Source organism: Podarcis vaucheri (assembly GCF_965113315.1).
Source record: "Podarcis vaucheri genome assembly, chromosome: 17".
Taxonomy (NCBI): domain Eukaryota; kingdom Metazoa; phylum Chordata; class Lepidosauria; order Squamata; family Lacertidae; genus Podarcis; species Podarcis vaucheri.
In genome coordinates, this window is record NC_138755.1 from 3,166,495 (window position 1) to 3,193,781 (window position 27,287).

General features: G+C 44.8%; 1 protein-coding gene across 6 annotated transcripts; it reads left to right on the top strand.

Annotated features, from left to right (window-relative positions):
- The first annotated feature begins 343 nt into the window (after positions 1-343).
- On the top strand, positions 344-27,193 carry TEX28 (testis expressed 28). 6 transcript variants are annotated; one of them, XM_082205850.1, is made up of 7 exons: positions 344-659; positions 2,204-2,315; positions 16,018-16,084; positions 21,181-21,251; positions 22,083-22,753; positions 25,470-25,605; positions 26,759-27,193. In XM_082205850.1, exons 3-7 carry the CDS (start codon positions 16,030-16,032, stop codon positions 27,071-27,073), a joined length of 1,248 nt encoding a protein of 415 aa, XP_082061976.1. In that variant the 5' UTR covers positions 344-659; positions 2,204-2,315; positions 16,018-16,029; the 3' UTR covers positions 27,074-27,193. The 6 variants fall into 6 exon arrangements, 5 of the variants coding, with proteins under 5 accessions (XP_082061976.1, XP_082061978.1, XP_082061977.1 ...); XM_082205851.1 differs by lacking the exon at positions 344-659 and adding an exon at positions 699-714; XR_014215119.1 differs by lacking the exon at positions 344-659 and adding an exon at positions 722-1,054 and having other exon boundaries at positions 22,083-22,818; positions 26,759-26,903.
- The last annotated feature ends 94 nt before the right edge of the window (positions 27,194-27,287 follow it).

A 27,287-nucleotide genomic window follows, 5' to 3' on the forward strand; every position in this document is an offset into this window, starting at 1 on the left:
GCGGGACACCTCCCTCTTCTCCGCACGCGGCGTCCCCAGGCGCCGCTCCGCGCGGCCGGCGTCAAGCAGTGACACTCCGCGGGCCAGCCGCGCCAGGCGCCGCCGCCGCCATCAACAGGCTATTCATCCTCCGCCCGCTCCTCCCCCTTATAAGCCCCGTTCCTCCCCCTCCCCCCTCGAACGTTTGAAATTCCTTGCGCGCCATTATGTCTGACAGAGCGAAGGGCAGTTAACGTTGATTGGTCTCTCCGGGCAACCGACTCGGCGCGCCGCAGTTCTAATTGGCCGGTTCTTTCGCGGAACGCTCTTCCTCTGATATGATAGGCTGAGCAGCAGGCGGGGTGGGAGTGGGCTGTGCTATCGCTTTGCTATCGGCTTCTCAAAACTGCGCCCCTCCTGCCTTCTGTTTGGCTAGATCCTCCGGGAGCCACGCCCCATATTCTATTACCAGGTCCCGCCGTCTGCCCTACGGAAGCCTTTTGCCCCTCCCCTCTTTTGGCGGCCAACGCGCTTTCCTGGTCCCCTCGTGCTTTCCCCTTTATAACGGTCAACGACGGAGGGCCTGATTGACGTGTGTGTAGGCCAATGAGAATGCAGCTTCGGCAGATTTAATTTGTAGGCACCTCCCTAATCCTCCCGCCCTCCGAAATCTGCGTGAGGTGAGGGAGGGTCGGGAAGCTTAGGAATTAATGGTCGCTTGCATGATACTTACAGGTGTTGCTTTCTCTCCTCAGAGGAAGACAGAGCCCCATTCAAGTGCCTTCAAAGGGAACGTGGATGGGCGATAAGGGGTCATTTTTTCCAAGGGGACCAAGCGCTCTCTGAAAAATGTATAATAATAATAATAGCAAGAAAGGAGAAAGACAAACAAAAAGATAGGCATGTTGTTTCTCTGCTCCTTTATATTTATTATTATTATTAAAAAAATATTTATTTGTATCCCACCTTTCTTCCTCACAAGGTTTCAAGGTGGCTTACAGATAAAATATACACCCCCAAAGACACAGACTTCTGAAGGGGGAGGAGGGAGTGATTTTAAAGAAACCCAATACCGGTGAGGATGATTAATAAGAACACTGCTAATTTATATGGCTCCATTGATGTGACATTTTCCAAAAGGACAGCCATATTAGCCTGTTGCAGCAAAAACACAACCTACAGCCTTGCAGAGCTGTCAAAATCCACAAATTTTCTACAGCTTTCAAGTGGGAACACAGGGAGCTGCCTTGCACCAGGTCAGTTGCCTAACACTGATGGATCTAGCTCAAGGCCGTCCACTCTGACTGGCAGCGCCTCTCCAGGGTTTCAGGCAGGGGTTTCCCTGGCCCAGCCTGGAGGTGACTTTGGGGATTGAAGCTGAGATGTTTTGTATACAAGCCAGATGCTCCGTTACTGAGCCAGGACCTCTTCCCTTTTACAAACACACACACACACACACAATATTATTCACCACCTTGTTTGTTCTTGCTTAAATCTGTTTCCTGTACATTCCTGTAAAATGCTGCAAAGTATTGTTTTCAACCCTCTGGGTCTTTTAAACAATATTGTGAAGCTAAGTTTTGCAAGAGATGACGTATGCTACTACAGCACAGCAGTACAGTGCATCTCGCAAAATCCTGCTTCCAATATAAAAAAATATAAATTTTCAAAATTACAAATAAAAGCAGGGCTCTTGTCCAGGGGAAATGTAGTCAATAGAACTTAAGTTTGTCCCAGCAAAATCATGCTTTCATTTCCCTCCCAGCAGCGGACAATAATGAGAAGGACAGGGCAGCAAGATGTCTGGCCATGGCTAATTTTCACTACGCATTACTGAGGGGGTGGGGAGAAACTCAATGTGGGGCTCTAGTTTTCTGTCTTAACATCTAGTTCTGCTCTAAAAATCTCTCTTTCCCCCTGCCTTCCATGCATATACTCAAACCTTCCTCAGTTTTTTTTCTGTCCTTTCACTACCTCTTACTGTTATGAAACAAATTATCCAAAAAGGTAACAGTTGAGAACTTGCTGTTTTTTATTGACTTGCTGGATGTGCATTGTGAATAGCAGATATAGTACATATAAAACAGGAAGATGGTTGCAATCTATTTCTGATGGGTGAGAGTAGAATTAATATCACAACAGCAACGTTAGGCAAAAGCATTTATGTGACATCCCATTGCATTTCTGCAGGCAAAACTAATTCTATGTCAATACCTTTTGGTAGGAAACAGCCAGGAAACATTTACTACACAACAGGGCCCTGGAATGTCAGGCATGAGAGAAGAAAGCCAACTAGGGTAGGAGCCACGTACAGGAGTAGGTGTCAACAGGTTCAGGTAAGACAAGTACTATTTGGTCCACATATAATTGCCAGGAAGCTTTTGAGCCCAGTTAATACAAGAGTACCGTAGTTTAAAAATCAAGTACCATGGCTTAGGGATGGAGAAAAGGGTAAATTGGACAGGTCAGAGCCTGTGAATGTTAGCATTTATGTCAAAACTGGAAACAAGAAGTCAAAAAGTTAATGTTTGAGAGATATCTTTGCTCTTTTAAACCCTCACTTTTCATAATTCCATTATCCCTTCCACCAAAAGGCAGAAAGCAGTATTTGTTGGCAAAGGTACTCTTCACAGCTCACAGGGGACCTACTACTTAACTTCTAGATTTATCTATGCCACTTTTCCTGGGAGAAGGAGCCTGCAAATAGAGAAAACATGGTCATTGATTCTTAACCCAATGCACCTCTATTTGGCTTAAGAAAGGAGAGATAAGTTATGAGGAACTATCCTGGGATAGCTCAGTCAGTAGAGCATGAGACTCTTAACTCAGGGTCGTGGTTTTGAGCCCCACATTGAGCAAAAAATTCATGCATTGCAGAGGGATGGACTAGATGACCCTCATGGTCCCTTCCAAGCCTATGATTCTACAAAGTTGTTTATACATGCAGATATGACTGGCAAGCCAACTGGGCCAGATTTAATCTGTATATCATTCGTTGCGTGTTCCCAAAGTACACTTTCCCCCTTACAGTGGAAGAGGACTTTTACAATGACTTTTTCTTCCTACTTGCTCCAGTGAGCAGGGCTATGCAATTTAGCCTTGGGATAACCTTCCAGTGCGGGAGTGTGCCTCTGCTCAGTTCTGGTCTTCCTGAGCTCAAAGTGACAATGTGTTGACAGAGCTCTACCAAACTTTCTATAAAAAACCCTCTCTTTTCAATTGGCAGGAGGCTATTTAGGGTGGGAAGAGGGAGGTGGGAAAGAGGAAGGTTAGATGTTCACAAACAGGCTACTGCAAAGCTGTCGATCATATAACATTTCAGATCCATAGATCCATTTCAGTCCGGATTCCATCCTGGTTTCGGGACCGAGACAGTTCTGGTCACTCTAACAGATGATCTCCGTAGACAACTGGATCGAGGCGAGTCGGGACTGCTGATTCTCTTAGATTTGTCAGCAGCCTTTGACATCGTCGATCATGATCTTCTGGACCACTGCCTCGCTGACGTGGGGATACAGGGCATAGCCCAAAAATGGCTGTGCTCCTTTATCTCTGGTTGGGGACAGAGGGTGGTGCTAGGGAGGGAGATGTCATCACACCACCACTTGGTGTGTGGAGTGCCGCAGGGCGCAATCCTCTCCCCAATGCTTTTTAACATCTTTATGCGCCCCCTTGCCCAGATTGTCTGGAGTTTTGGGCTGGGTTGTCACCAATATGCTGATGTCACTCAGCTCTATCTGCTGATGGATGGTCACACCGACTCGGCCCCGGACACACTGACCAGATGCTTGGAAGCTGTGGCTGGATGGTTTCGTGGGAGCCGATTGAAACTAAATCCTTCAAAGACAGAGGTCCTCTGGCTGGGTTGGGATGGCATAGGGATGAGGGACCAACTCCCTTCTCTTGCGGGGGCCCAATTAGTGCCATTGCCTTCCGTTAAGAGTTTGGGTGTAATCCTTGACGCCTCCCTTTCCATGGAGACGCAGGTTACAGCAACAGCCAAGGCAACATTTTTCCACCTTCGCCGCATCAAGCAGTTGGTCCCTTACCTTTCCCGCCCCGACCTGGCCACAGTGATGCATGTGACGGTCACCTCCAGGCTTGACTACTGTAATTCGCTCTACACGGGGCTGCCCTTGAAGCTGTCCCAGAAACTCCAGCGGGTGCAGAATGCTGCAGCGAGGCTCCTCACAGGGTCTCTGCCATGGGAGCATATTCACACAGTGCTTTTCCAGTGGCACTGGCTCCCGGTGGAGTACAGGGTCAGATTTAAGGTGCTGGTTTTGATCTTTAAAGCCCTTTGTGGCTTAGGGCCCTCATATTTATGGGACCGCCTCTCCTGATATGCCCCACGGAGGACCTTAAGGTCCACAAATAGCAACATCCTAGAGGTCCCGGGCCCTAAGGAAGTCAGATTAGCCTCAACCAGAGCCAGGGCCTTTTCAACACTGGCTCTGGCCTGGTGGAACACTCTGTCTCATGAGACCAGGGCCCTGCAGGATCTGATTTCTTTCCGCAGGGCCTATAAGACAGAGTTGTTCCGCCTAGCCTTTGGCTTGGAGCCAATTTGATTCCCTCCCCCTCTTTCTTTCTTTTTTCCTTTCTCCTTCTGTGTTGGAACTCCTATTTGGGGACTTCCCTGGCTTTTTTCTGGCCCATGTAGGACCTGTCTGGATAGTTAGCCTTGGTGAAGACTTGACATTATCATCCCCAAAAAGTTTTTGATTTGAGTTTCCACTGAAATGAGGCTGCATCTTAAAGTTTTAATGTTGTATTTTAATCTGGTTTTTTAAGCTGTATTTCAACCAATTGTTTTTATATTTGGTGTGAGCCACCCTGAGCCTGGTCTTGGCTGGGGAGGGCGGGGTATAAATAAAATTATTATTATTGTTGTTGTTGTTGTGAGGCATCAGGCATAAGCCTGCATTTTATTAATGTTTGATCAGGACTTGTATATTAAAGAGAGAGCTTAGATTTTCAAAAGTTTCATGCCAGGCAGGCCAGCTGCTTAAGAAAACACTGGCAATGTTTTTCCTAGACAAAGGGGCCCCTTTGATTGATAGCAGAAAACAATTCTCAAAGTCGTAAAAGCTGAAATTACAGACTGAGTGAGGACACTGACCCTACATGTTACAGAAGATAAAAAAGGGCAGAAATAAATATAATTAGGAATGAGTAAATAGTAAAATAATGCCAATGTGCCTCCCAGTAAAATGAGCCAGATCTTCTTTCCAAGGTTAAAGACCAAATGGAGAAGCATCTAGCTGGCAAGTCTTTTTTTAAAGCTGTTTCTTTCTTAAACTGAGAAAGTTAGAGGGCAATAAATGTTGGGAAGAGCTAATGGGAAAAGCAGCTGGCTGAAGGAGGGGTTGTAAACTGGAGAGGCTTCTTTTGAAGCTGTTTTTTTACTGAGTTCCTTTTTACTTTGAGGAAGTTTATCCTTTTAAAAGGCTACCTATGTTATGTATTAACTATATTGTCTTAAATGTAATTATGCAAAGGATTTAAGAAATGCTAGATTTCATATAGTTCTAAGAGTTGTATTTTGAAATTAAGTCAGCCACCAGTCTTGCCCCCCTTGCTAGACAAGAGACGCCATCCAAGCAGGCCTGATATATTAGTTGTCAGACATTTGTTTAGAAACCTTCAAATGAAGGAGATCTTTCAATGTTGATGTGAAACTCAAGATCCTTGACATATGTTTAAGATAAAAATTTAAGATTAACCATTTGTTTTAGAAGGCAATAGGGCAAGGAGGGCAAGAGGTGAGCTGGTAATTAAGATTCCTTGTTGAGACACATGTAAGATATATTACTACTTATTTGTCATTTATAGATGTAACAATATATAGCTCTTTGTGTTCCATATAAGGACAGGAGGATATGGGTGTATCTTTTTGTGATTGGTTCTAGCAATCAGCCAATAGGAATTTCAACCAGGCTGATTGGACAGAGGCAGCCACAGGAGGAGCAAAGGGGGCTGGATTAAGGGAATATAAGTGCTGGCCATAATGGCAGGAGGCCAGGCCAGAGCTTGGTAACCATATACCACTGTGCCTCTCATTTATTTGTCTGACAAATAAATAATTATTTTAATTTCTCTATTGCTGCGTTGAATATTTCATTCCAGCTAAGCGTTAACCACAAGCAGGGTGCTACATTTTATGGTGCCTGCGACTCGGATAAGTGGTCTGCTGGAACGCAGCCCCTTCGCCCTACTGGGCAGGGTACAAGAGAGAGGACCACTCACTGCCTACCCAGCGCGCACTGGAAAGTTTTTTTCCAGGGGAACGCAGAAGTCTCATCTGTCTGATACCCTGCTCACTGGCGGCGACGGACCGGGGGGAAACGGAACCAACCAAGGGTAAGTGCACAAAGGGATTTTTGGCCCTCCAATTAACTGGGAGGAAGAGAAGTCTTGATCAAACTTCTGCGTCTCAGTAAGTGGGAACTGAGTACGCTAGGTGGTTGGGTATATCAGATGGTGGTCTGGTGGGGGAAAAGGGAAGAATGGGAGGTAGTGTGTGGTGAAGTATCTAGCGCATTGTATGTGTGAGAAAGTACAGAGCAATCTGTAGCTGACCTGAGTGTGGAGTGGGCAGTACTTCGGTTCCTGGTAAGGCGACTTCACCAGGCAAGGAAACCCACGAAGCGTGTGTGTGAGTGACTGAGTGGATACTTCACAGGGCCATACAATGGGAGTTGGGGGTTCAAAGGGGGGAAATACACCTCTTGAATGTATGTTAAATAATTTTAAGAAAGCCTTCTCAGGGGCATATGGAGTCAAAATGACGCCAGAGCGCCTGAGAACGTTATGTGAATTAGAGTGGCCGAAGCAAAATACTGAATGGCCATCTCAAGGAACCTTTGATATAAATTTAGTAAGCAAACTTTGGTCTAACATCGCCAAAGAAACTGGAGGGTGCCCAGAACAATTTTCATATATAGATTCTTGGCTGAGCACATTAAATAAAAATCCTCCATGGATAAGGGAATGCAAAGTCCAACGATGCAAATTATTGGCTGTAAAAGCCGAAGCTAGGAAAGGAATCTTGCCAAATAAACTCAAACCCATTTTTGAGGGACCAGAGGAAGAGCTGCTTCCACCTCCACCCTATGCTCCACATCGAAGGGAGCCTAATCCAAACACTCCACCAGTTGTAACCCCAAGGCAAGAAAGTGGAATGAATAATGGGGCTGGAGTCACAGAACTTGATTCCTTGATAGATTATGATAAATATCTTCAGGAGGCATTGGAGGCCTATAATAAAGCCCAAGCAGAAGCGGTTATTCCATCTGTGAGTCCCAGTAGAACTCCATCTACAGTCTCTTTTAGTGGAACAACTGATTGCCTACCCCAAACCCCTGTACATCCAAGTCCTAGAGAATTATTACAGAAGTTACAGGGAGACCTTAATCGGTCAGCAAGCAATACAGCCAGGCGTATAAGGCTGCTAAAAGAACGCCTTGGGACAAATACCATCCCCTATGATTTGAGGCCCCTAGAGCAAAGCGAAGAGAAAGATCACGTACTAGCCCCTCTCAGAAGAGTATTTGATGCACTTGAGGAGCCTGTGCTGGTTAACGGGCAACCCGGACCACGGCCACCTCGAACTTCGACCCTCCAGTACATTCCATTCACAACTACGGATCTGATGAATTGGAAAACACACACCCCATCTTTTGCAGAAAAACCTCAGGCTATGATGGACTTGGTGACTTCAATAATAAATACTCATAGTCCTACTTGGACAGATTGCCGCCAGCTCCTGAATACTCTGTTCACCACTGAGGAAAGGAGAGACATAATTGAAAAGGCACAGATATATTTGCGTGAGCAGGCCAGAGTGGGAAATATTTTTAATATTGACCGTCATCTCCAAGACAACTTTCCCTTGGAAGATCCTAATTGGGATCCAAACAATGTAATTCACCTGGCCAGACTTACCACCTATCGCCAGACGCTTGTGCAAGGTATCCGCAGGGCATGCCAGAAGCCCACTAATATGTCTAAAGTCTCAGAAGTAGAACAGAAACCAAATGAGAGTCCAGGAGACTTTTTAGAGAGGCTGCAAGAAGCCTATCGTATATGGACTCCTTTTGACCCTGAAGCCCCTGAAAACAGTAGAATGATTACTGCTACATTTGTGGCCCAGTGCGCTTCTGACATTCGTAAGAAAATTCAGAAATCAGAAGGATGGGAAGGGATGCTGATGAGCCAAATTATGGCCATTGCACGCCGAGTTTATCGGAATAGGGATGAGGCTGAGAAGCAAGAGAAGAAGAAGTGGCAGAAGGAAAAGATGGTAATGCTGGCCACAGCAGTGAAGCAAGACTACCGCCCCTTAAATGGAGGAAGAGGGCGGGGAAGGAATCCACCACTGGGAAGGAATCAATGTGCGAATTGCAAGAAGGAGGGTCATTGGAAGCGGGAATGTCCTGAACCTCTGAGGTTGGAAGAAGTACGCCCAGGCCCAGGCCCAGGCTCCGGCCCAAGAAACCAGGGACGGGGACGGGGAATGATCCGAAATGGAAGATATCAGAGACCTGGACAAGGACAGAGTAGAGACAATTTCATTGGACTGGCAGAGGAGGATTTTACCCAAGACTAGGAAAGACCGGACTCCATAAAGTTAGGCTTCCAGGAGCCCACGGTCACGATTCAATTAGGAAGCCATTTAATAGACTTTATGATTGATACTGGGGCTGAATACTCAGTACTCCCAGAACTATTGCAGAAAAAGGCATCCAAAAGTGTAGTCATTAAAAGTGCCACTGGTCAGTCAGCTAAGAGGTCTTTCCTCCAACCTTTGGAATGCCAGATTGGGGGACATCGTTTAACCCATCAGTTTTTGTATATACCTGAGTGTCCAATACCTCTCTTAGGTAGAGATATGCTGTCCAAATTGCAGGCCCAAATCACCTTCACTCCTCGAGGTCCAGAAATGAAACTGCCATCAAAGGCAGCAGGAATAATTTCCCTCTCAGTACCTAAGGAACAATCATGGCGCCTAATGTCAGCCCTGCAAGTCCAACCCACATTGGATACAGAGTTAAACAAGCTCCTCCGAACCCTACAGGTGCCACCAGGAGTATGGGCCGAAAATAGCCCACCAGGAATGGCTAAGAATATAGCTCCAATTGTAGTAACCTTAAAACCTATGGCTACCCCTGTATCTGTAAAGCAATATCCTTTACCCCGGCGAGCAGCAGAGGGCATCCAGAAACATTTGGACCGCCTATTAAAATATGGTCTGCTTAAACCCTGCCAATCAGAATGGAACACACCCCTTTTGCCTGTTCGAAAACCTGGGACAGATGAATACAGGCCAGTGCAGGACTTGAGGCTCGTAAACCAGGCTATCGAGACCTTGCACCCAAATGTACCAAACCCATACACCTTGCTGAGTTTGATCCCACCAGAAGCAACATTTTTTACTGTATTGGACTTGAAAGATGCATTCTTCTGTTGCCGGCTGGCACCACAGAGCCAACCTATATTTGCCTTCCAGTGGGAAGACCCTTTGACAGGAACAAAAGGCCAGCTAACCTGGACAAGATTGCCCCAGGGATTCAAAAATTCCCCAACTTTATTTGGCACTGCCTTGGTGAAGGATCTAACAAGTTACCCCTCAATACCTGGAGAAAAGGTGGTTCTGCAATATGTAGATGACCTTATACTAGCAGCAAAGGATTTTGATAACTGTAAAGAAGGTACAGAGGAACTGCTCCACTTGCTCTGGCAAGCTGGCTACCGAGTTTCCCAGAAAAAGGCACAGTTATGTTTAGAAAAGGTCAAATATTTGGGCTTTGACATCTCACACCAACAACGAGCATTGAGACCAGAGAGGAAAGAAGCTATTTGCCTTATCAAGGAACCTACCACAAGGAAACAACTCAGAGGATTCTTGGGAACAGCAGGGTTTTGTAGACTATGGATACCTGATTTCAGCAGTCTGGCCAAGCCCTTACATGAAAGCACTCGAGGTGCAGAAAAGGACCCATTCGTATGGGGACCTGAGCAGCAACAAGCCTTTTTAGTTATCAAACAACGACTTATGGAGGCCCCAGCCCTTGGACTGCCTAATTCAGAAAAACCCTTTCAGCTGTATGTACATGAACAGAATGGGATTGCAGCGGCAGTCCTGACTCAGAGATTAGGAAGTTGGAACCGTCCAGTAGCTTATTTGTCAAAACAATTGGACTCAGTAGCAAAAGGATGGCCTCCATGCCTAAGGGCAATAGCGGCCACTGCAAGCCTTGTCAAAGAAGCTGATAAATTTACCTTCGGCCAGACGATGTACGTGAATGTACCTCATGCTGTTCTGACACTCATGGAATATAAGGGTAGTTATTGGCTAACGAACCCAAGGATGGCTAGGTACCAAGGCCTATTGTGTGAAAATCCCAGGATTCATCTACGAGTAGTGAATATGCTCAATCCAGCGACTTTGCTGCCCCTACCAGAGGTAGATGATGAAGAATCACATGATTGTCTCCAAATAATGGATGAAGTTTATTCCAGTAGACCTGATCTGAAAGATGAACCATTGAAAAATCCAGATGTTGTATATTATACTGATGGTAGCAGTTACCTGCATGAAGGTGCCAGACGAGCAGGATATGCTGTGGTCACCAATGAGAAAGTTGTGGAAGCTGAAGCTTTGCCTGCTGGCACCTCAGCACAAAAAGCTGAACTTATAGGTTTAACTAGAGCTCTGCAATTGGCAGCCGGATGTAAGGCAAACATCTATACTGATTCTAAATATGCCTTCTTAACCCTGCATGCACATGGAGCTCTATGGAAAGAAAGAGGTCTAATAGGAGCCCACGGGAAGGCCTTGAAATATGGACCTGAAGTAGAAATCCTGTTAGAAGCAGTATGGGCTCCAGAACAGATTGCTGTAATGCACTGCAAAGGTCATGGACGAGGAAGGGATCCAATAACCAGAGGAAATCATGCTGCTGACAAAGCAGCTCGAGAGGCAGCCCAAAAGCCTGTGGGAGGATTTATAGCAGCCCTCATACCAGAGGTAGTTCCAGAAGAAGTTAAACCTCACTATACCCCAGAAGAGAGGAAGTGGGCTGAACAGGAAGGAGCGGTTGTGAAGGACAGTTGGATGATCCTGCCAGACAATAGGATTTATGTACCTCATCATCTAGCAGGCACAATTGTAAGAAATTATCATGAATCTACTCACCTTGGCGGTACTGCAACCAGAGAGAGTCTCAGTCGGAAGTTGTATATTATTAATCTATCACAATTAGCAACTTGCATTTCACAGAAATGTGTTCTTTGTGCTAAAAACAATCCCAGGCAGGGACCGGTACAACCTCCTGGAATCCAACATGTGGGATATGTCCCCATGGAAAGCCTAATTGTGGACTTCACAGAGCTGGTCCCTTCTAAGGGATTCAAATATCTCCTTGTGTTTGTAGATACTCTTACCGGATGGGTTGAAGCTTTTCCCACCCGAACTGAAAAGGCACGAGAGGTAACTAAGAGACTCCTCACTGAATTAATCCCGAGGTTTGGGTTACCTAGATGCATTGGAAGTGACAATGGGCCAGCGTTCATTGATCAAGTAGTACAAGAAGTATGTCGAGTCCTACAAGTGAAATGGAGACTGCATGCAGCCTATAGGCCTCAGAGTTCAGGGAAAACTGAAAGAATGAATCGGACTCTGAAAACCCAATTGGCAAAATTAACCCAGGAAACGGGATTGGGATGGGTAGATGTGTTACCCATAACACTGTTTCGTGTTCGGTGTGCACCCACAAAAAGACTTAAGTTGTCACCTTTTGAGCTCCTGTATGGGAGACCGCCCTCCTTTGTTCAGGATATTTCAGCTGACCTTAAACAAATAGGAGACCATGTGACACAGGGACAAGTGCAATCTCTCTCCCGTGTTTTTGTTTCTCTTAACAGGTGGGCCCTCGAGCGCACGCCGTGCAGCATTGCCGAGCCGATTCATCAGTTCCAGGCTGGCGATAGCGTATGGGTGAAAGAGTGGAAACGTGATCCACTTGCACCTAAGTGGCGTGGACCTTACACTGTCTTGCTCTCTACTCCAACAGCGGTGAAGGTAGCTGAGGTGACCCCCTGGATTCATCACTCCCGTTTGAAGAAGTCCGAAGGCAGTTGGACGTGCAAAGGTGACCCCTCTAATCCTCTTAAACTGACTCTCTCCAAAAACCCCTGTATCTAGCCCTACCGGGAACGGGCTAGGTCACGGGCAACATTAGACGACCGGCCTGCTGCAGCCACAACCTGGAAGCTGGCTGACCTGCGCACGCCTGAAGCTTGAGGAGCATCAGAACCAGCGATTGTGAAAGGAAAGATTCTCTTATACAATTAATTGACTGCCCCCCCCTTGTGGAACAATTATCAGAGATATTACTCATTGGGGATCCTCGGGATATATGTTTTGGTCTTGGTGGTTCCCCATTTCTGTCACTGGGGGAATTATATTGGGACTAATATTTATTTGCTATCACAATAAGGTAATCTTTTGTGGAAGGAATGCATATGCTAGACATCAACATTATTTTATTATTAATCCTGATCCCTTGGAAAGGGGAAGGGTCCTTGAATCTGACCAAATTGACTAAATATGGATTCCGCCATGACCACAATATGTGGGTAGGTTTAGCTGAAATGGTAGCCAATGTTGCAAATAGGACCAATTGCCTTGTTTGCTCTCTTGGGCCAGATGATTCAGAGGGAGGTATGCCCTTATTACCGATACCATTAGATGCCATTGGTATGGTAAGCGAAATACCACACCAAACAGAAATACAGAATTTCCCCGGATGGAACTCAACTAAACCAATACGAGTTATACCTGTACAAGGGGAATTCTGTGTACATAAATCATCAGATGCAGCTGATTCTACCATGATAGGCTCTTCTCATTGTCGCTATACTTGGGATAATATTAAGAATACCTGGGCACACGGTACTACCTATCGAACTCGGAATGCCTTGCCCTGTGCACCTCCTTTTATTCATGCATGGAAAGTGGTATGGAACATAACTGTGACAGAAAAAGGCAATCTAACATACTGCACTGTGAACTCTCTACCTCTTTTGATATTTCGCCTTCTGTACTCCACGTACCAAAAACCTCAGACCAGATGGTTGTGGTGGATATGTGGAGAATGGGCATACAAGAAACTCCCCTCCAAATGGAGTGGGACTTGTTTCCTGGGATGGGTATTACCACCAATGTGGATTATGCCCACTAATTTGGCCAAGCGTACACGAAGAAACGCTGATATTTCTCATATAGCAGGAGGAAGTACCCAAAGTTGGAGCGGTACTGATGATTGGCCACCAGAGCGCATTATAGCCTATTATGATCCTGCCTCCTGGAATCCTGGTGAGCTCATACAAGGGGCACGGGATCCTATTTATAATCTAAACAGAATAATTCGATTGCAAGCAGTAGTGGAACTTGTAACCAATGCAACGGCCCAGAGTTTGAGACTTATTGCACAACAGTTGGATGAAAGTAGAGCCGCCATTTTGCAGCTGAAAATGGGAATGGATTATGTACTTGCCAAGCAGGGAGACCTATGTGGAGTCTTGAACTTGACAGGGAATGCCTGTTGCTTTAACATTTCAGATAATGGTGAGGCAATCCGTGTGTTGGCCACAAAGATGGAGAATATAGCACATGTCCCAGTACAAACATGGGAAGGATGGGATATGGGATGGCTCACCAATTGGTTACCTAATGTCACAGGACTCAAAGGGATACTATTGTCTTGCTTGTTTTTCTTGACAGTAGTGGTAATGGTTTTATGTATGATGCCATGTATCATTTCATGTTTTAGAAGTACAATTAGCAAGATGGTTTCAAATGAAACTCTACCTCATATCATGGCCCTATACAGAGCTTTACCTCAGGAACATGATGAAGGTCAAGCTATCAAGGACACTTGGGATGAAGGTCCTTGAGCTTGAAAGGGGGGAATGAGGCATCAGGCATAAGCCTGCATTTTATTAATGTTTGATCAGGACTTGTATATTAAAGAGAGAGCTTAGATTTTCAAAAGTTTCATGCCAGGCAGGCCAGCTGCTTAAGAAAACACTGGCAATGTTTTTCCTAGACAAAGGGGCCCCTTTGATTGATAGCAGAAAACAATTCTCAAAGTCGTAAAAGCTGAAATTACAGACTGAGTGAGGACACTGACCCTACATGTTACAGAAGATAAAAAAGGGCAGAAATAAATATAATTAGGAATGAGTAAATAGTAAAATAATGCCAATGTGCCTCCCAGTAAAATGAGCCAGATCTTCTTTCCAAGGTTAAAGACCAAATGGAGAAGCATCTAGCTGGCAAGTCTTTTTTTAAAGCTGTTTCTTTCTTAAACTGAGAAAGTTAGAGGGCAATAAATGTTGGGAAGAGCTAATGGGAAAAGCAGCTGGCTGAAGGAGGGGTTGTAAACTGGAGAGGCTTCTTTTGAAGCTGTTTTTTTACTGAGTTCCTTTTTACTTTGAGGAAGTTTATCCTTTTAAAAGGCTACCTATGTTATGTATTAACTATATTGTCTTAAATGTAATTATGCAAAGGATTTAAGAAATGCTAGATTTCATATAGTTCTAAGAGTTGTATTTTGAAATTAAGTCAGCCACCAGTCTTGCCCCCCTTGCTAGACAAGAGACGCCATCCAAGCAGGCCTGATATATTAGTTGTCAGACATTTGTTTAGAAACCTTCAAATGAAGGAGATCTTTCAATGTTGATGTGAAACTCAAGATCCTTGACATATGTTTAAGATAAAAATTTAAGATTAACCATTTGTTTTAGAAGGCAATAGGGCAAGGAGGGCAAGAGGTGAGCTGGTAATTAAGATTCCTTGTTGAGACACATGTAAGATATATTACTACTTATTTGTCATTTATAGATGTAACAATATATAGCTCTTTGTGTTCCATATAAGGACAGGAGGATATGGGTGTATCTTTTTGTGATTGGTTCTAGCAATCAGCCAATAGGAATTTCAACCAGGCTGATTGGACAGAGGCAGCCACAGGAGGAGCAAAGGGGGCTGGATTAAGGGAATATAAGTGCTGGCCATAATGGCAGGAGGCCAGGCCAGAGCTTGGTAACCATATACCACTGTGCCTCTCATTTATTTGTCTGACAAATAAATAATTATTTTAATTTCTCTATTGCTGCGTTGAATATTTCATTCCAGCTAAGCGTTAACCACAAGCAGGGTGCTACAGTTGTTGTTACAACTGTAGCAGCAGCAGCAGTGTTCTCCCCACAAGTAGAAGACAAGCCTGTGCTGTCAATAAATTGTTTGGGGAAACTCTTGGAGAGGGACATCAGGTAGATACAAGTAGGCACAGAGAGCAAATTTTGTGGTGGTGCACTGTCTCCTCAATAACCAGGGACCTAGCCAAACCCAAGGAGGAATACTCAGATGGTAATAAGCCCAAGCTTGTGCAAGTATTTAACCACCCTGCCTGCAAAACATAAAGCTCCTGAGATCAAGTCAGAAGGATACGGGCAGGCTAGCATCAATCAGTGGGGATTGCTGCCACCTAGCCTGTTGATGGGAAATCCCTACAACCCAAGTTTTGCTGACAGATCTGGCAGATTATTATTAAGGTCCTAGCACATGGGTAGGCACACAGCCATCCACCAAGAGAGTCCATGGTGCACAACTAAAAAAACAGTTTAAAACAACCTTCTAAAACAGTTTAAAATTCCTAAAAGCAATTACCTACACTCAAACTAATCATAACAGAGTTGCTAGGAACAGAACTTTCAGCCATCAATTGGCCAAGTAAACAGGAATCATTTTAAATATATCCTAAAAGTTCACAGTGAAGGAGATTGATTCACCACCTTTGGGAGGGCATTCCACTTTTTAATTTTTTTTTAATTGCAGGGCACTTGGAAGAGTGGTGATATTCCAGTGCTAACATATAGCCACACTTGTACAACTGGCAATTGCAGACACAACATGTCATCAAAAAAGCAAGATGAACCAGAATTGTCTTGAATAGTTTCTCTTCACAGGCATCCTGTGCCATGGTTCCACAGTCACAACCTTCATTCCCCAGTCATTTTGAAGCAAACATGATGAGTAAGTTGCTTATTCTCTAGTGATCCTCAGCAGTGGTGATTTGGCCTCTGATGGCTATGGCATCGGAGGTTATGGTGGCAGCATCCAAGTGTTTGATTATAAAGGGATATAGATGCTTAAGAGGGAGCAAAAGATCAGAGAATTCCACAAGGGGGGGGCGGAAATATCCCAGCATTCCATTACCTTGTTTGGCCAGCTCAGCAGCAGCTGCAAGGGCTGCATGGACTGTAGCACATGCTTCAATAACTGTAACCTGGTCAGCATCGCTCTTATGCACAACCTATAAAAGACACAGACAAGAAGCACCCCATATGCAGAAAATGACTGGCCAACTAACATAATAAAACAATAACCTATTGCAACCTTTGGCCCTCCAGATATTGCTTGACTACAACTTCCATCATGTCTAACAATTGGCCATGCTGGCCAGGAAGTTGGAGTCCAAAATACAAATGGCTAATTCAAGCTACTGCTGTTCTCTGGTGGAAAGTAAGAGGCCCATGTGAACTAAGAAAATGGAGGAGGCCTGTTCAGCATCAGACATCGCCCTCAAAAAGTGGGCTGTAAGTGGAGAGCAATCTGCACTTTATTCTTATACTACAGTAGAGATACTGTAGATACTGAACCCCCCCCAAAAAAAGAATTACTGTATGCACACTTGTGCACAAAGCTGGGTTACCAAAATGATAAATCATAAGTGGTTATCAATATAAACCTTTTCACTTGCTTTAATAGCAAAATGTCCTGGTGCTGCAGATCTCTGCTTCCTAGGGAGATTTTGAGCAGAAACCCAAGGCAACTTTTGAGAAAGCAAAATGTAATGTAACTGAATTGAATGAACTCAAGTCATGTAGTTTTTGCCCCCCCCCCCAACCCTCATTTATGATACCTACTTCAATATCTGCCTGCAGACAGTCTCTCTATTATTCTGGTGCAGCTAGACTTTATGTCTGCAGCTGGAAACTGGTGAAACATGACTTCTCGGCAGATTACTTGGGAACAGCTTATGGCTGTGCAATACCTCAGGCCTATTTTAGCAATTTCGTGGCTATATGGCCAGCTAATATCAGTCATCTGCCATCTAGTGGTAGATACGTGTATGTCTCAATGATGCAAGTACTTACCAGTATGTACGGTCCTTTTTTTTTGGTATGACGTATCAGAAATTTTGGCCTTTGTCCAAAGAGACTGATTTATGTTACCGCCTTGGCTCTAGTATATAGGTCATAATGACAACCAATTAGTCTGGGCCTAGCATTCGCTAAGTTTTTTGGCATTTCATAATATCTGTTAACATTCCAAATCTGCCACATTCCAAGTATTTTATGTAATCAGAATGATGTACAAGCATTATTGCGGCAAGGATTCAGTGAGAGCAAATTCACCATGCGTTGGTTCAATTCACAATCTTTTCCAACCTCCATGAGTGTAATTAATTAAAAAGTCTAGTTTTGTTCCAGAAGTGCATCCTCCTTAAATTGAATCTGTGTGGGGGGGAATAAGTGAACACACAGCATCCTTCACATAAGTAAAACACCTGGCTGTAGTATAATAAAGAAACACTACCACAAACAGGCCTACCTAGTGTTGTCAACAGGGAGAGATGAAACTTTTAAACACAGAGAAAATAAGTCACATTACCTAGTTGACATCTTCAGTGAGATAGTATGTCACAGGTGGAATAACCAATACAGCCCCCTCTGCCTTTCTTAACACCTGAGGAGTTAAAACCCCCCTGCTATTTATAATGGTTTTAGAAGTAATTGCAAATAGAATAAGGGAGGCAGTGAATGTGAGGGGGATAAAAATTGGGAAGAAAGAATTTAAGCTAAAGGCCTATGCTGACGACCTGGTTCTGTCTGTGGAGAACCCAGTGGACAGTGCAAGTAGAGTAGTGGAACTCCTGGAGGATTTTGGCAGGCTGTCCGGTTTCAGATTAAACAGAAAGAAAACAAAAATCCTAACAAAGAATATGACTGAACAGGAGAAAATTCAATTGGAGGAAAAGATTGGCATTAAAACTGTGAGTAAAGTAAAATATCTGGGAATCTGGCTCTCACCTAAAAATATAAACCTGGTTGAGGATAATTATAATAAGGTGTGGCAGGATATTAAAAAAGACCTAGATACCTGGCACAGATTAAAACTCTCATGGACAGGGAGGATGTCGGCTATCAAGATGTGCATCCTCCCGAGATTGTTATTCCTCTTTCAAAATATTCCGATAATTAAAGGCATCTCCCTCCTTAAGAACTGGCAAAAAACCCTGACCAAGTTTATTTGGCAGGGGAAGAGGGCCAGAGTAAAGTTGAAATATCTAACAGATTCAAGAGAAAGGTGCGGATTCGCAGTCCCGAATATTAGGCTGTACTATGAAGCAGCCTGTATTTGCTGGATAAAGGAGTGGGTCACCCTCAGAAATACAGACCTCTTAGATCTGGAGGGTTTTAATATTGGATTCGGGTGGCATGTCTACCTATGGCAAGAGAAAGGGGAGGCCCACAGAGGATTTTCTAATCATATAATTAGAGGCCCATTATTGGAAGTGTGGAGGAGGTATAAAAAACTGATTGAGAAAGGTGTCCCCTGGTGGCTCTCCCCAACCAATATCATTAAAATAAAAAAAATAAATATGGCGGACGAAAGATGCACGTATGAGGATCTTTTGGAAAAGACAGAAATAGGATGGAGGGTGAAGCCTTATGAGGAATTGAAAGATAAAATAAAAGAATGGCTCCTCTTTCATCAGATTAACGCTTTATGGGGTGAGCACAAGAAATTGGGTATGAATGGAAAAAAATCGAGGTTTCAGGTTGAAATTATAGAAAGTAATGATAAACTCCTCTCAAAAATGTACAAACAACTATTGGAATGGGACACCGAGGAAGATCAGGTAAAGGGGGCTATGGTAAAATGGGAGAAAGACCTCGGTCATAACATAGATTATAATAAATGGCGAATACTTTGGACGAAAGGTGTAAAATTTACAGCTTGTGTAACCCTGCGGGAAAATTTAGAGAAAATGGTGTACCGCTGGTACCTGACCCCAGCAAAGCTGGGAAAAATGTATAAATCTGTTGATAACACCTGCTGGAGATGTAGAGACAAGGTCGGGACCTTCTTTCACATATGGTGGACCTGTGATGTAATAAAAGAATTCTGGAAGCAAATTCATGACGAAATGAAAAAAATTCTGAAGTATAACCTCCCCAAAACTCCAGAGTTGTTTCTCTTAGGGCTGATTGGTAAAGAAATAAAGAAAATAGATCAAACTTTTTTCCAATATGCCCTGGCTGCGGCGAGGATCCAAATAGCACAAAAATGGAAAACCTCTGATTTACCTACGGTGGGAGAGTGGCAATTGAAGTTATATCAATATATTGAACTAGCGAGACTAACACAAAAAATAAGACAAAATAACGCAAGCAAATATAAAGACGAATGGAATAAGTTTTTAATTTATTTTGAAAATACCCAGGGAATAAATAATTTATCAGTAGACGATAGTTAGAATCATCGATGTATAATTGTTTTATTAGTACTGCAGAAGTAATATAAGATTTGGTAACTCCAAGACCGAGTTGGACGGAAGCTCTGTTATCTGTAATTTTGTCTTTTGTCTTTTGTCTTTTTTCTTTTTTTCTTGTTTTTCTTTTTTGTGTTTTTCTGTTATTCTTTGACTTTTTGACGGATTTTCTGGTATGAATATATTTGTAATATAATGTAAATTATGTATTTTTCATTAATAAAATTCCATATTTTTTTTTTTAAAAAAAAACACCTGAGGAGGCAGACTTTCAGATATTTGGGGCCTCCGTTAATTAGGACTTTATCCTTCTATCCCTAGTGGTTACAGAAGTTGACAAACCACTTTGACTGTTTGGGGTTGAGGTGCTGGCTCATCACCCCTCACACCCACCTCTAAATGTCCTGCAAGACACCTGTTTGCTTAACATATATGCAACCCCTACTCAAAGGAGATCTTACCATGAGGCAAATGAGATGAAGGACATACAACTCTTAACACATAAAGCACAATGCACCAGGAAATTCTCTTGTAGAAAAGTCTTGTTGGCAGAGCTCTTGGATTGATTAGTGGGAAGGGGAAACTGCATTATATGAAGTCAGGTGTGCGGAATCTGTTGTACACCAGGTGTTGTTGGATTACAACTGCCATCACCCCTGACCATTGGTCATGCTGACTGGGGGAGCTGATGGGAGTTGGAGTCCACAACATCTGAAAGGCCACGGGTGCACCATCCCTGTATTAAGAGGATTGAACTTGTTCACATTTCAATCACAAACAGTGGCATTGTGTCCTTTATTGGCACCCAGGGCACAGACGGTTCACGGGGCCAGACGCAGGAGGAGCCCAGGCGACCAAAACAGCCCTTGGCAGATGAATTCTCCCAGCACTGGCCAGCCGGTCATTCAGTGAGGGGAGGCCAGGACAGGCTGGGCTCCTGGGCCCAAAGACCCCCGGTGACAGGCATGGTGGGGATCCTTGCTTGGAGGCTACCTGGCTCACACCCCCTCAAAATCATGCATTCAGGGCCCCCCAGTCCTCCCCAAAGTGTTCCTGATCACAAACATTTTTTGGGGGAGGGGAGAACTCTAGAATATATTATTATGCTTTTAATGTGTTTGTAAGCTTTGATACTTAACAAATGGGATGGGAAATGTCTAATATTCACTTAATAATTAAGGATAATGATGATGATGACGATGATGATGACAATGTTAATAAAGACTTGGAGTAATGGAGATGAAGGTGGACACATACTGTCCCTTGCGTAGTGTCTCATGGGGCCCTTAGCTTGGGTCCAGGATGAGATAGAATCATAGAATCGTAGAGCTGGAAGGGACCCCAAGGAACATCTAGTCCAACCCCCTGCAATGCAGGAATCTCAGCTAAAGCATCCCTGACAGGTGGCCATCCAAGCTCTGCTTAAAAACCTCCAAGGAAGGAGAGTCCACAAGGGAGACCGTTTCACTGTGGAACAACTCTTACTGTCAGAAAGTTTTTCTGCATGTTTAGTTGGAATTTCATTTATTGAATGAATTGCTCTTTGATGCACATTCCTGTCTCCTTACAGCACCCATGGTGGATCTCTGTAATTCAACCAAGGGAGAATCCTTTCAGGAAGCAGAAGACTCTGCCAGTTCAGTGAGTGACCAAAAGATACAGCCTGATTTCCCCCAGGGCATGTGGCTTCTTGGGGAGACTCTTAAAAGCCCCAGCCCATGTTCCACACATTAACTGCCCACTATCTGTGGTTATTGGTTCCAGGAGCTGCACCTGCCATGGCTTTAGGGGAGAAAACATTATGATGTCACTGTGTGCACAGAGACCCATGACAGGAGAAGTCAGGAAACATTTCTCTCTCATGCCTTACCAATGCAGTCAGCAGGGACCAAAGGAAGGCTTTGCCCCTCAAGTCCTGCTCACTCACTAAACCTGGGTCCCTCCCCAATGCCAATGAAGAATAAGTGCCTAATCCCCTTGTGGGGAGAGGCAGGTAGTGAGGATGGAAGATGGTGAACAGGGCTCAAGGCTATAATTTCAATAGGAACTGTGATGTTAGTCCTGCTTAGCTTGAATCAAGGAGTCAGGAAGTGTTGGTGGTGAACAACCTGAGTGACTGTTTAGCCTACAAGGAGTGCTTGCCAAGTCAGCTGTCTCTTGTTCAGCACCCCAGTCCTTCATCCCAAGTGACTGGAGCAGTATCATGTACATTCAAATATTATTGCCCAATTTATTTTTAATTGTATTGTTAAATTTATGATTAAAATTGTAAATGGTATCAGTCCTTATAGGAAGCACAGCAGAGTGCTTTGTGGGATAGATAAAAAGATCAATAATGGCCATGGCAGAATGCGTTCTAGATGAAGTATAATTCAGTGTCTTGTGATGTAGCTAGTGGGGACCCAGCATGAATTCATAGCTGATGTCATTGGCTCTTTCTCTGATCATCTTCCCACCTCGTCCCTGTGGTAGGTGGACCCCCCTCGGCCCCGCAGTGTCTCTGTTGTTTCTACCACTTCCCAATTAAGCAGTCGCAACCCAAAGGATGTCCTACGCCATCGCATATTCCACTTATCTGAGATGCTGCGGGTGGAGAAAGCCAATCGGGATGACAATACCTCATGCTATGTGGAGCTGGTGGGCAAGGCAGACAGAGAGAAAGCACCTTCCATCCGGCAGGCCTTTGAACGTATCAATCAGCGCTCCTCAGCCAATATTGCCCAACTAGAACAGCGTCTGCAGGATTCCTGGGCTCAGCTGAAGAAGTTGGAACAGAGGATTTTTACAAGCCAGGACAGCAGCAGCAGTGCTACTCCTGCCCAGCAGCAGCTCACCACTCCCAGGAACAGCATGTCTCACCAGCCATCCTTCAGCATACCCAGAAACCGCACTACAGAAACTTGCATTGTTGAGGAACTCCTTCCTTCCATCTCGGAGAGCAAAGAAAACAGGTCTGCTCAAGAGGCTTCCTCAAAGCAAATCCTTGAGGAAGAGATCAAGCAGAGGGTTCAAGAGTTGAAAGCTCAGCTGCTTGATCTTAGAGAAGACCACAAGGTCCTGGAGGATGAGTGGCACAAGCTGGATGAGTCATGGAAGGCTGACAAACAACAGATGATGGAACTGCTGCAGGAGGAGAAGAAGAGGTGGGCACCCACATTAATGAGGGCAGTTGGCTCCAGTATCCCATCTCCTGACACCCCATTCTCAGGTTTGATGTTTCCTGGTCTCCTGTCTCCTTGTCCCCCTGCTCAGTCTCACAGGTTCAGGTGTCATTTCCCTAGAGAACTGTGGGGTCATGGGGCCTTGGCACACAACTCTAGATTCTGGCCCTAACAGATCTTGAGCCACAATCTAGAGTTGTGTGCCAAGGCCCCATGGCCCCACAGTTCTCTAGGGAAATGACACAGGACAACAGCATACAGTGGTACCTCGGGTTAAAAACATAATTGGTTCTGGAGGTCTGTTCTTAACCTGAAATTGTTCTTAACTTGAGGTACCACTTTAGCTAATGGGGCCTCCCGCCACCGCCGCACAATTTCTGTTCTCATCCTGAAGCAAAGTTCTTAACCCAAGGTACTATTTCTGGGTTAGCTGAGTCTGTAACCTGAAGCATCTGTAACCTGAAGCATCTGTAATCCAAGGTACCACTGTACTGGGTTTTTGCCTTGAACAATTTTGCCTGTAACAATTGGTTACAGTAAATAATGGTTTGGCATAAGCATTGGGTAAAGCCGTTACTATTCCACTCCAGTGCATCTGCTGGAAGTGCATCAAAGGATAAATCACATCTTGGGGAGTGGGGAAATGCCCTTTGACCTATATCAAATAGGGGTACCCCCCACAGGGCCCCCTTTGGAAGAGTGGTGAGCCCCCCGCCCCTGCCTAGATGTCAGACAGAACCATTCCTCCTGGATCCTTTTAACAGGATACCCTTTCCCAAAGGGGGCAGGCAGAGGCTACAACCTCCCCTCCAGCCAAGATCTAGGCTTACCCAATTCCTAACCGCCTTGCAAAGTTGTGATTTGCTATGAGAAAGGTGAGAACCAGATGGTGAGTGCCAATTTGCCAAATGGAAAAATTCCTGCCCAGCCCTGAATATGGTGGCCGGCTTGGTCCATAGCAAGGTGAAAGCACAAGTAAAAGCAATCAAATTAAGGGGTGGGGATCCAACAAAAAAGGCAGGGAAGTCTTCTGGGCAGGCCGCAATTTAACGCCCCCTGGGAGTGGGCCCAAGCATTCCCATTGACTGGTTGAGCCCACCACCAGGGGAACGCCCATCCAAGGACTGCTGGTATTGGCCAATAGCTGGGATTGAGCCTGCCATTCACTGGATCATTTGCATGGTCTGAGGCCTGGCCGCAAGACTGCCCACTAAGGAATGTGATCAGACTTCTATTACTGGATACATGGGCTTTTTGAACTGTGTGCCACATTTCCTTTTCCATCTGCATTAACACCAGGGCCAGCACATTGTTGGGCACCTGCAGAGGTCCACACTCCTGCAGGTGGCCCACTGCCCGCTCTCTGGAGCACCCCGCTCATGCTCCTCCTAGTTATTTCTGCTTGTGCATCTTGTCCTTTCCAAACATGCCAGCACTGACAAGAGTGAGGTGATGGAGAAGCAACCTCCATTTCCCTTGTGCTCTGCCTCTGGGTAATTGTGTGGATTGGAAACAGAGGGAGAGGGCAAAGAACTGGACAGTGATGCTTTGGAGAGGGGTGCATTGAGTGTGAATTGGCCCCCACAAAAAACAACAACCTGGAACTAGCGCTGACTCACACAGAGGCACAGAAGCAAACCCCTTTTCCCCCATAGCTTATACTGTACCTATACCATGGTACAGGATCTAGCTTGCAATTCCTTCTGATCTCCATGCTTTTTCTGCTGCGGTTACATTACATGGGAACCAAGATCCCAGTTTTCTTGTAATGAGGAAAAGGGAAGAGCTATCATGTCCTTAGAAATGAAGGAATTCTGAATGTCTTCAGTTCAAAGAAGAGAGACCTAGCCTCCACAAAAGGGCACATTTTTAGAGCAATGGACATTCTGAAAGCACATTAATGGCAGCTGATGCAAATGTGCCTATTTTCCTCCAAGCTTAAGCTCTGGGTGGGGAAAATGTTCGGCAAGTCTGAAGCAGAAACACAATATTGTTTGGCTGTGCCAGTGATGTCTCAAAAAAGTTTTTTAAAAATAAGGTAATGAATGAGCTGCTTATGCAACACTTTTTTTAAAAATAGAAAAGTAGACAATCCATCTGATGCATAGGATGAGGGGCAAGGCTGATGGCTGAGCTAGCATTTGATTTGCTAGTAAACATATTTGTCATTTCAAATAGAATGGCAGTGTTATAGAAGAGTTTGCTTTGATAACCCCCCCCCCGACAATTCCACTTTAGCAGTGAGCAACCTGCCTGGTATTTTTTCTATACTCTATAGAATACTTAGCATAACAGCAAATTCAACACAGCCAGGATCACACAATTCTTGGGTGTCAAACTATCCTGGTAACATGCTCACGTGGGCCCTGATCTTCAAGGACACCCAGAAGTGTTTCTTCTCACTCTTCTTTGGTTCAGCGCCCTAATATTTACCACACACTACTTGGTGCCCTTGAGTCTGTTGGGTAATCATGGCCATCTCTCTTTCACTGCTCACCTGTGTCTTGTCACTGGAAGTGTCAAATGAGGGAACAGAGCCAACTCAATCATAATCCATTTACCAGCAGTGTTTTAAGCTCAGGCTGTAATAAGATCAGCCAGCTGGCTTGGGGTATGTGTGCAAAGAGGGAAACAAGGGATAAAGGACCAGACGGCAGAACTTCACTCCGCCCTCCTTGACTGTGCCACCCTTCTCCAGGTACTACCATCTCGAAGTGCAGGTGAATGATGTGATACAGATAAATCTCAATGAGATCACCAACCTCAAACATGACCTGGCATGCACGGAGGAGAAAATGGTCTATCAGTCTTATGAGAGGTCCCGGGACATCTGGGTAAGGAGCTCCCATGTCTAGGAGCCCAAGATGTATGCATGGCACTATTATGAAGGGCAGCGAGTAGGACAGTGGAGTGATCCTCATGTTATTGGCCATGACAGAATGTGTGGATGCAGAGGCAATGAGGTCTATTACATTATGGAGTAGGCCATAACAGTCAGCTTTAGATGCAGCAGTGTGTTTCCAGAGGGATGTCATGTCGTATTGCCTATGTCAAAGTAGATTGCTAGAAAGCTCAGAGGATTCAGGTCAATATTAATTATATAGCTTAGAATATTGGAGGGTGGGGTGGCATTGACCTTTTTGTAGAGTGATACCCAAGGTGGGTGGGTGTGTACTGATTCAAGCTGGCCAGTGGATGGTTTTATTACCCATATGCTGATACGTTCCTTATTGGCAAGTATTTCACTTGCATATATTGTAACACCATTATCACATGGACTATGGGACCTATAACAAAATTATACAGTGGAGAATGCTCCCATTCAGGATGTTCCATTTCAGTCCCCTTCCCAATCACAGGAGCCAGCTCCTAGGGGCTGTGGGGGCTTTGGCTCCCACAATAAAACATTTGAGGGGGCTGGGCCCCCACAAAGTTGATGTGCATTCCCATTAAAATGGTCTGCATGCACTGCCTCATGTGATTGATTATGCAGGGTGGGGCTTACCTGGGTCCCCACAATATTTTATTCAAGTTGGCACCCCTGTTCCCAATGATTTTCTTTTCCCCCTCTTCCCAATGATTTTCTGTTTCCCATCTCTCAGTAAGCACTCTATTGCTACAGAATGTGCTTGAACTATATTGGGCTGTTTTGCCCCCCTCCCCAATTTATGTTCACCAACTATTTTTGTGTACTACTTCTGCACACCTTGGGGTCTCCCTGAGCTTGCTGATGCCTCCCTTTTGTACGAGCATTGTGCCATTTGACTACCTAAGAACTGGCACTTGGCAAACTCAAGATTGCTAACAGGATATAAGATAGGACCATCAAAGAATAGCATAATTTAAGAATTGCACATTCCAGGCGAGAAATAAGGGTGTGGGAACCCAAACAGGTTTATCTGAGGGAAAGACCAGCCATTGTGGGGACAGGTGGTCTAGAACCTGATCTGATCTGGACCTCATACCTTCTCCTTGTACCCCTGCCAGGAGGTGCTGGACTCCTACCAGACCCGGCTGTCCAAACTCGAAATGCAGCAGCAAACCCAGCAACAGGAGGCAATGGAGCTACCCCAGGCCAGTGTGTATAAACTTTATGGACAGCTCATAAACCTGCTGCTGACCATTGCCACCATTCTCTTGGTGTGTGTTTCCACTATTTCAGCCTGTTCCCTTCCTCTCCTGCGCACTCGCTGGCGTGCCCTGGCCACTCTGCTTGTGATTGTCATCATAAGCGCTGCCTGGAAGTACTTCCCTGTCATTCGTCAACAGGAATGGAGAACATGGCTTCCCTCTGCTTGGTAAGCAGAGAACAAAATGGCACACAAATTTGCTTATCCATCCTGATGCTCTCCAACACTCCCTACTCTCCGTGCTTATTTAACTCCTTGTTTGTTTATTTATTAATTAAAAATTAAGAGCCTATTCCCCTGTGCTTTCCCACGTGTCTATTTCTCCCTGTGGCTATGCCAAGCTATATGTGATAGTTAACTGAAAAATCATTCCAGGTGACAAGCCT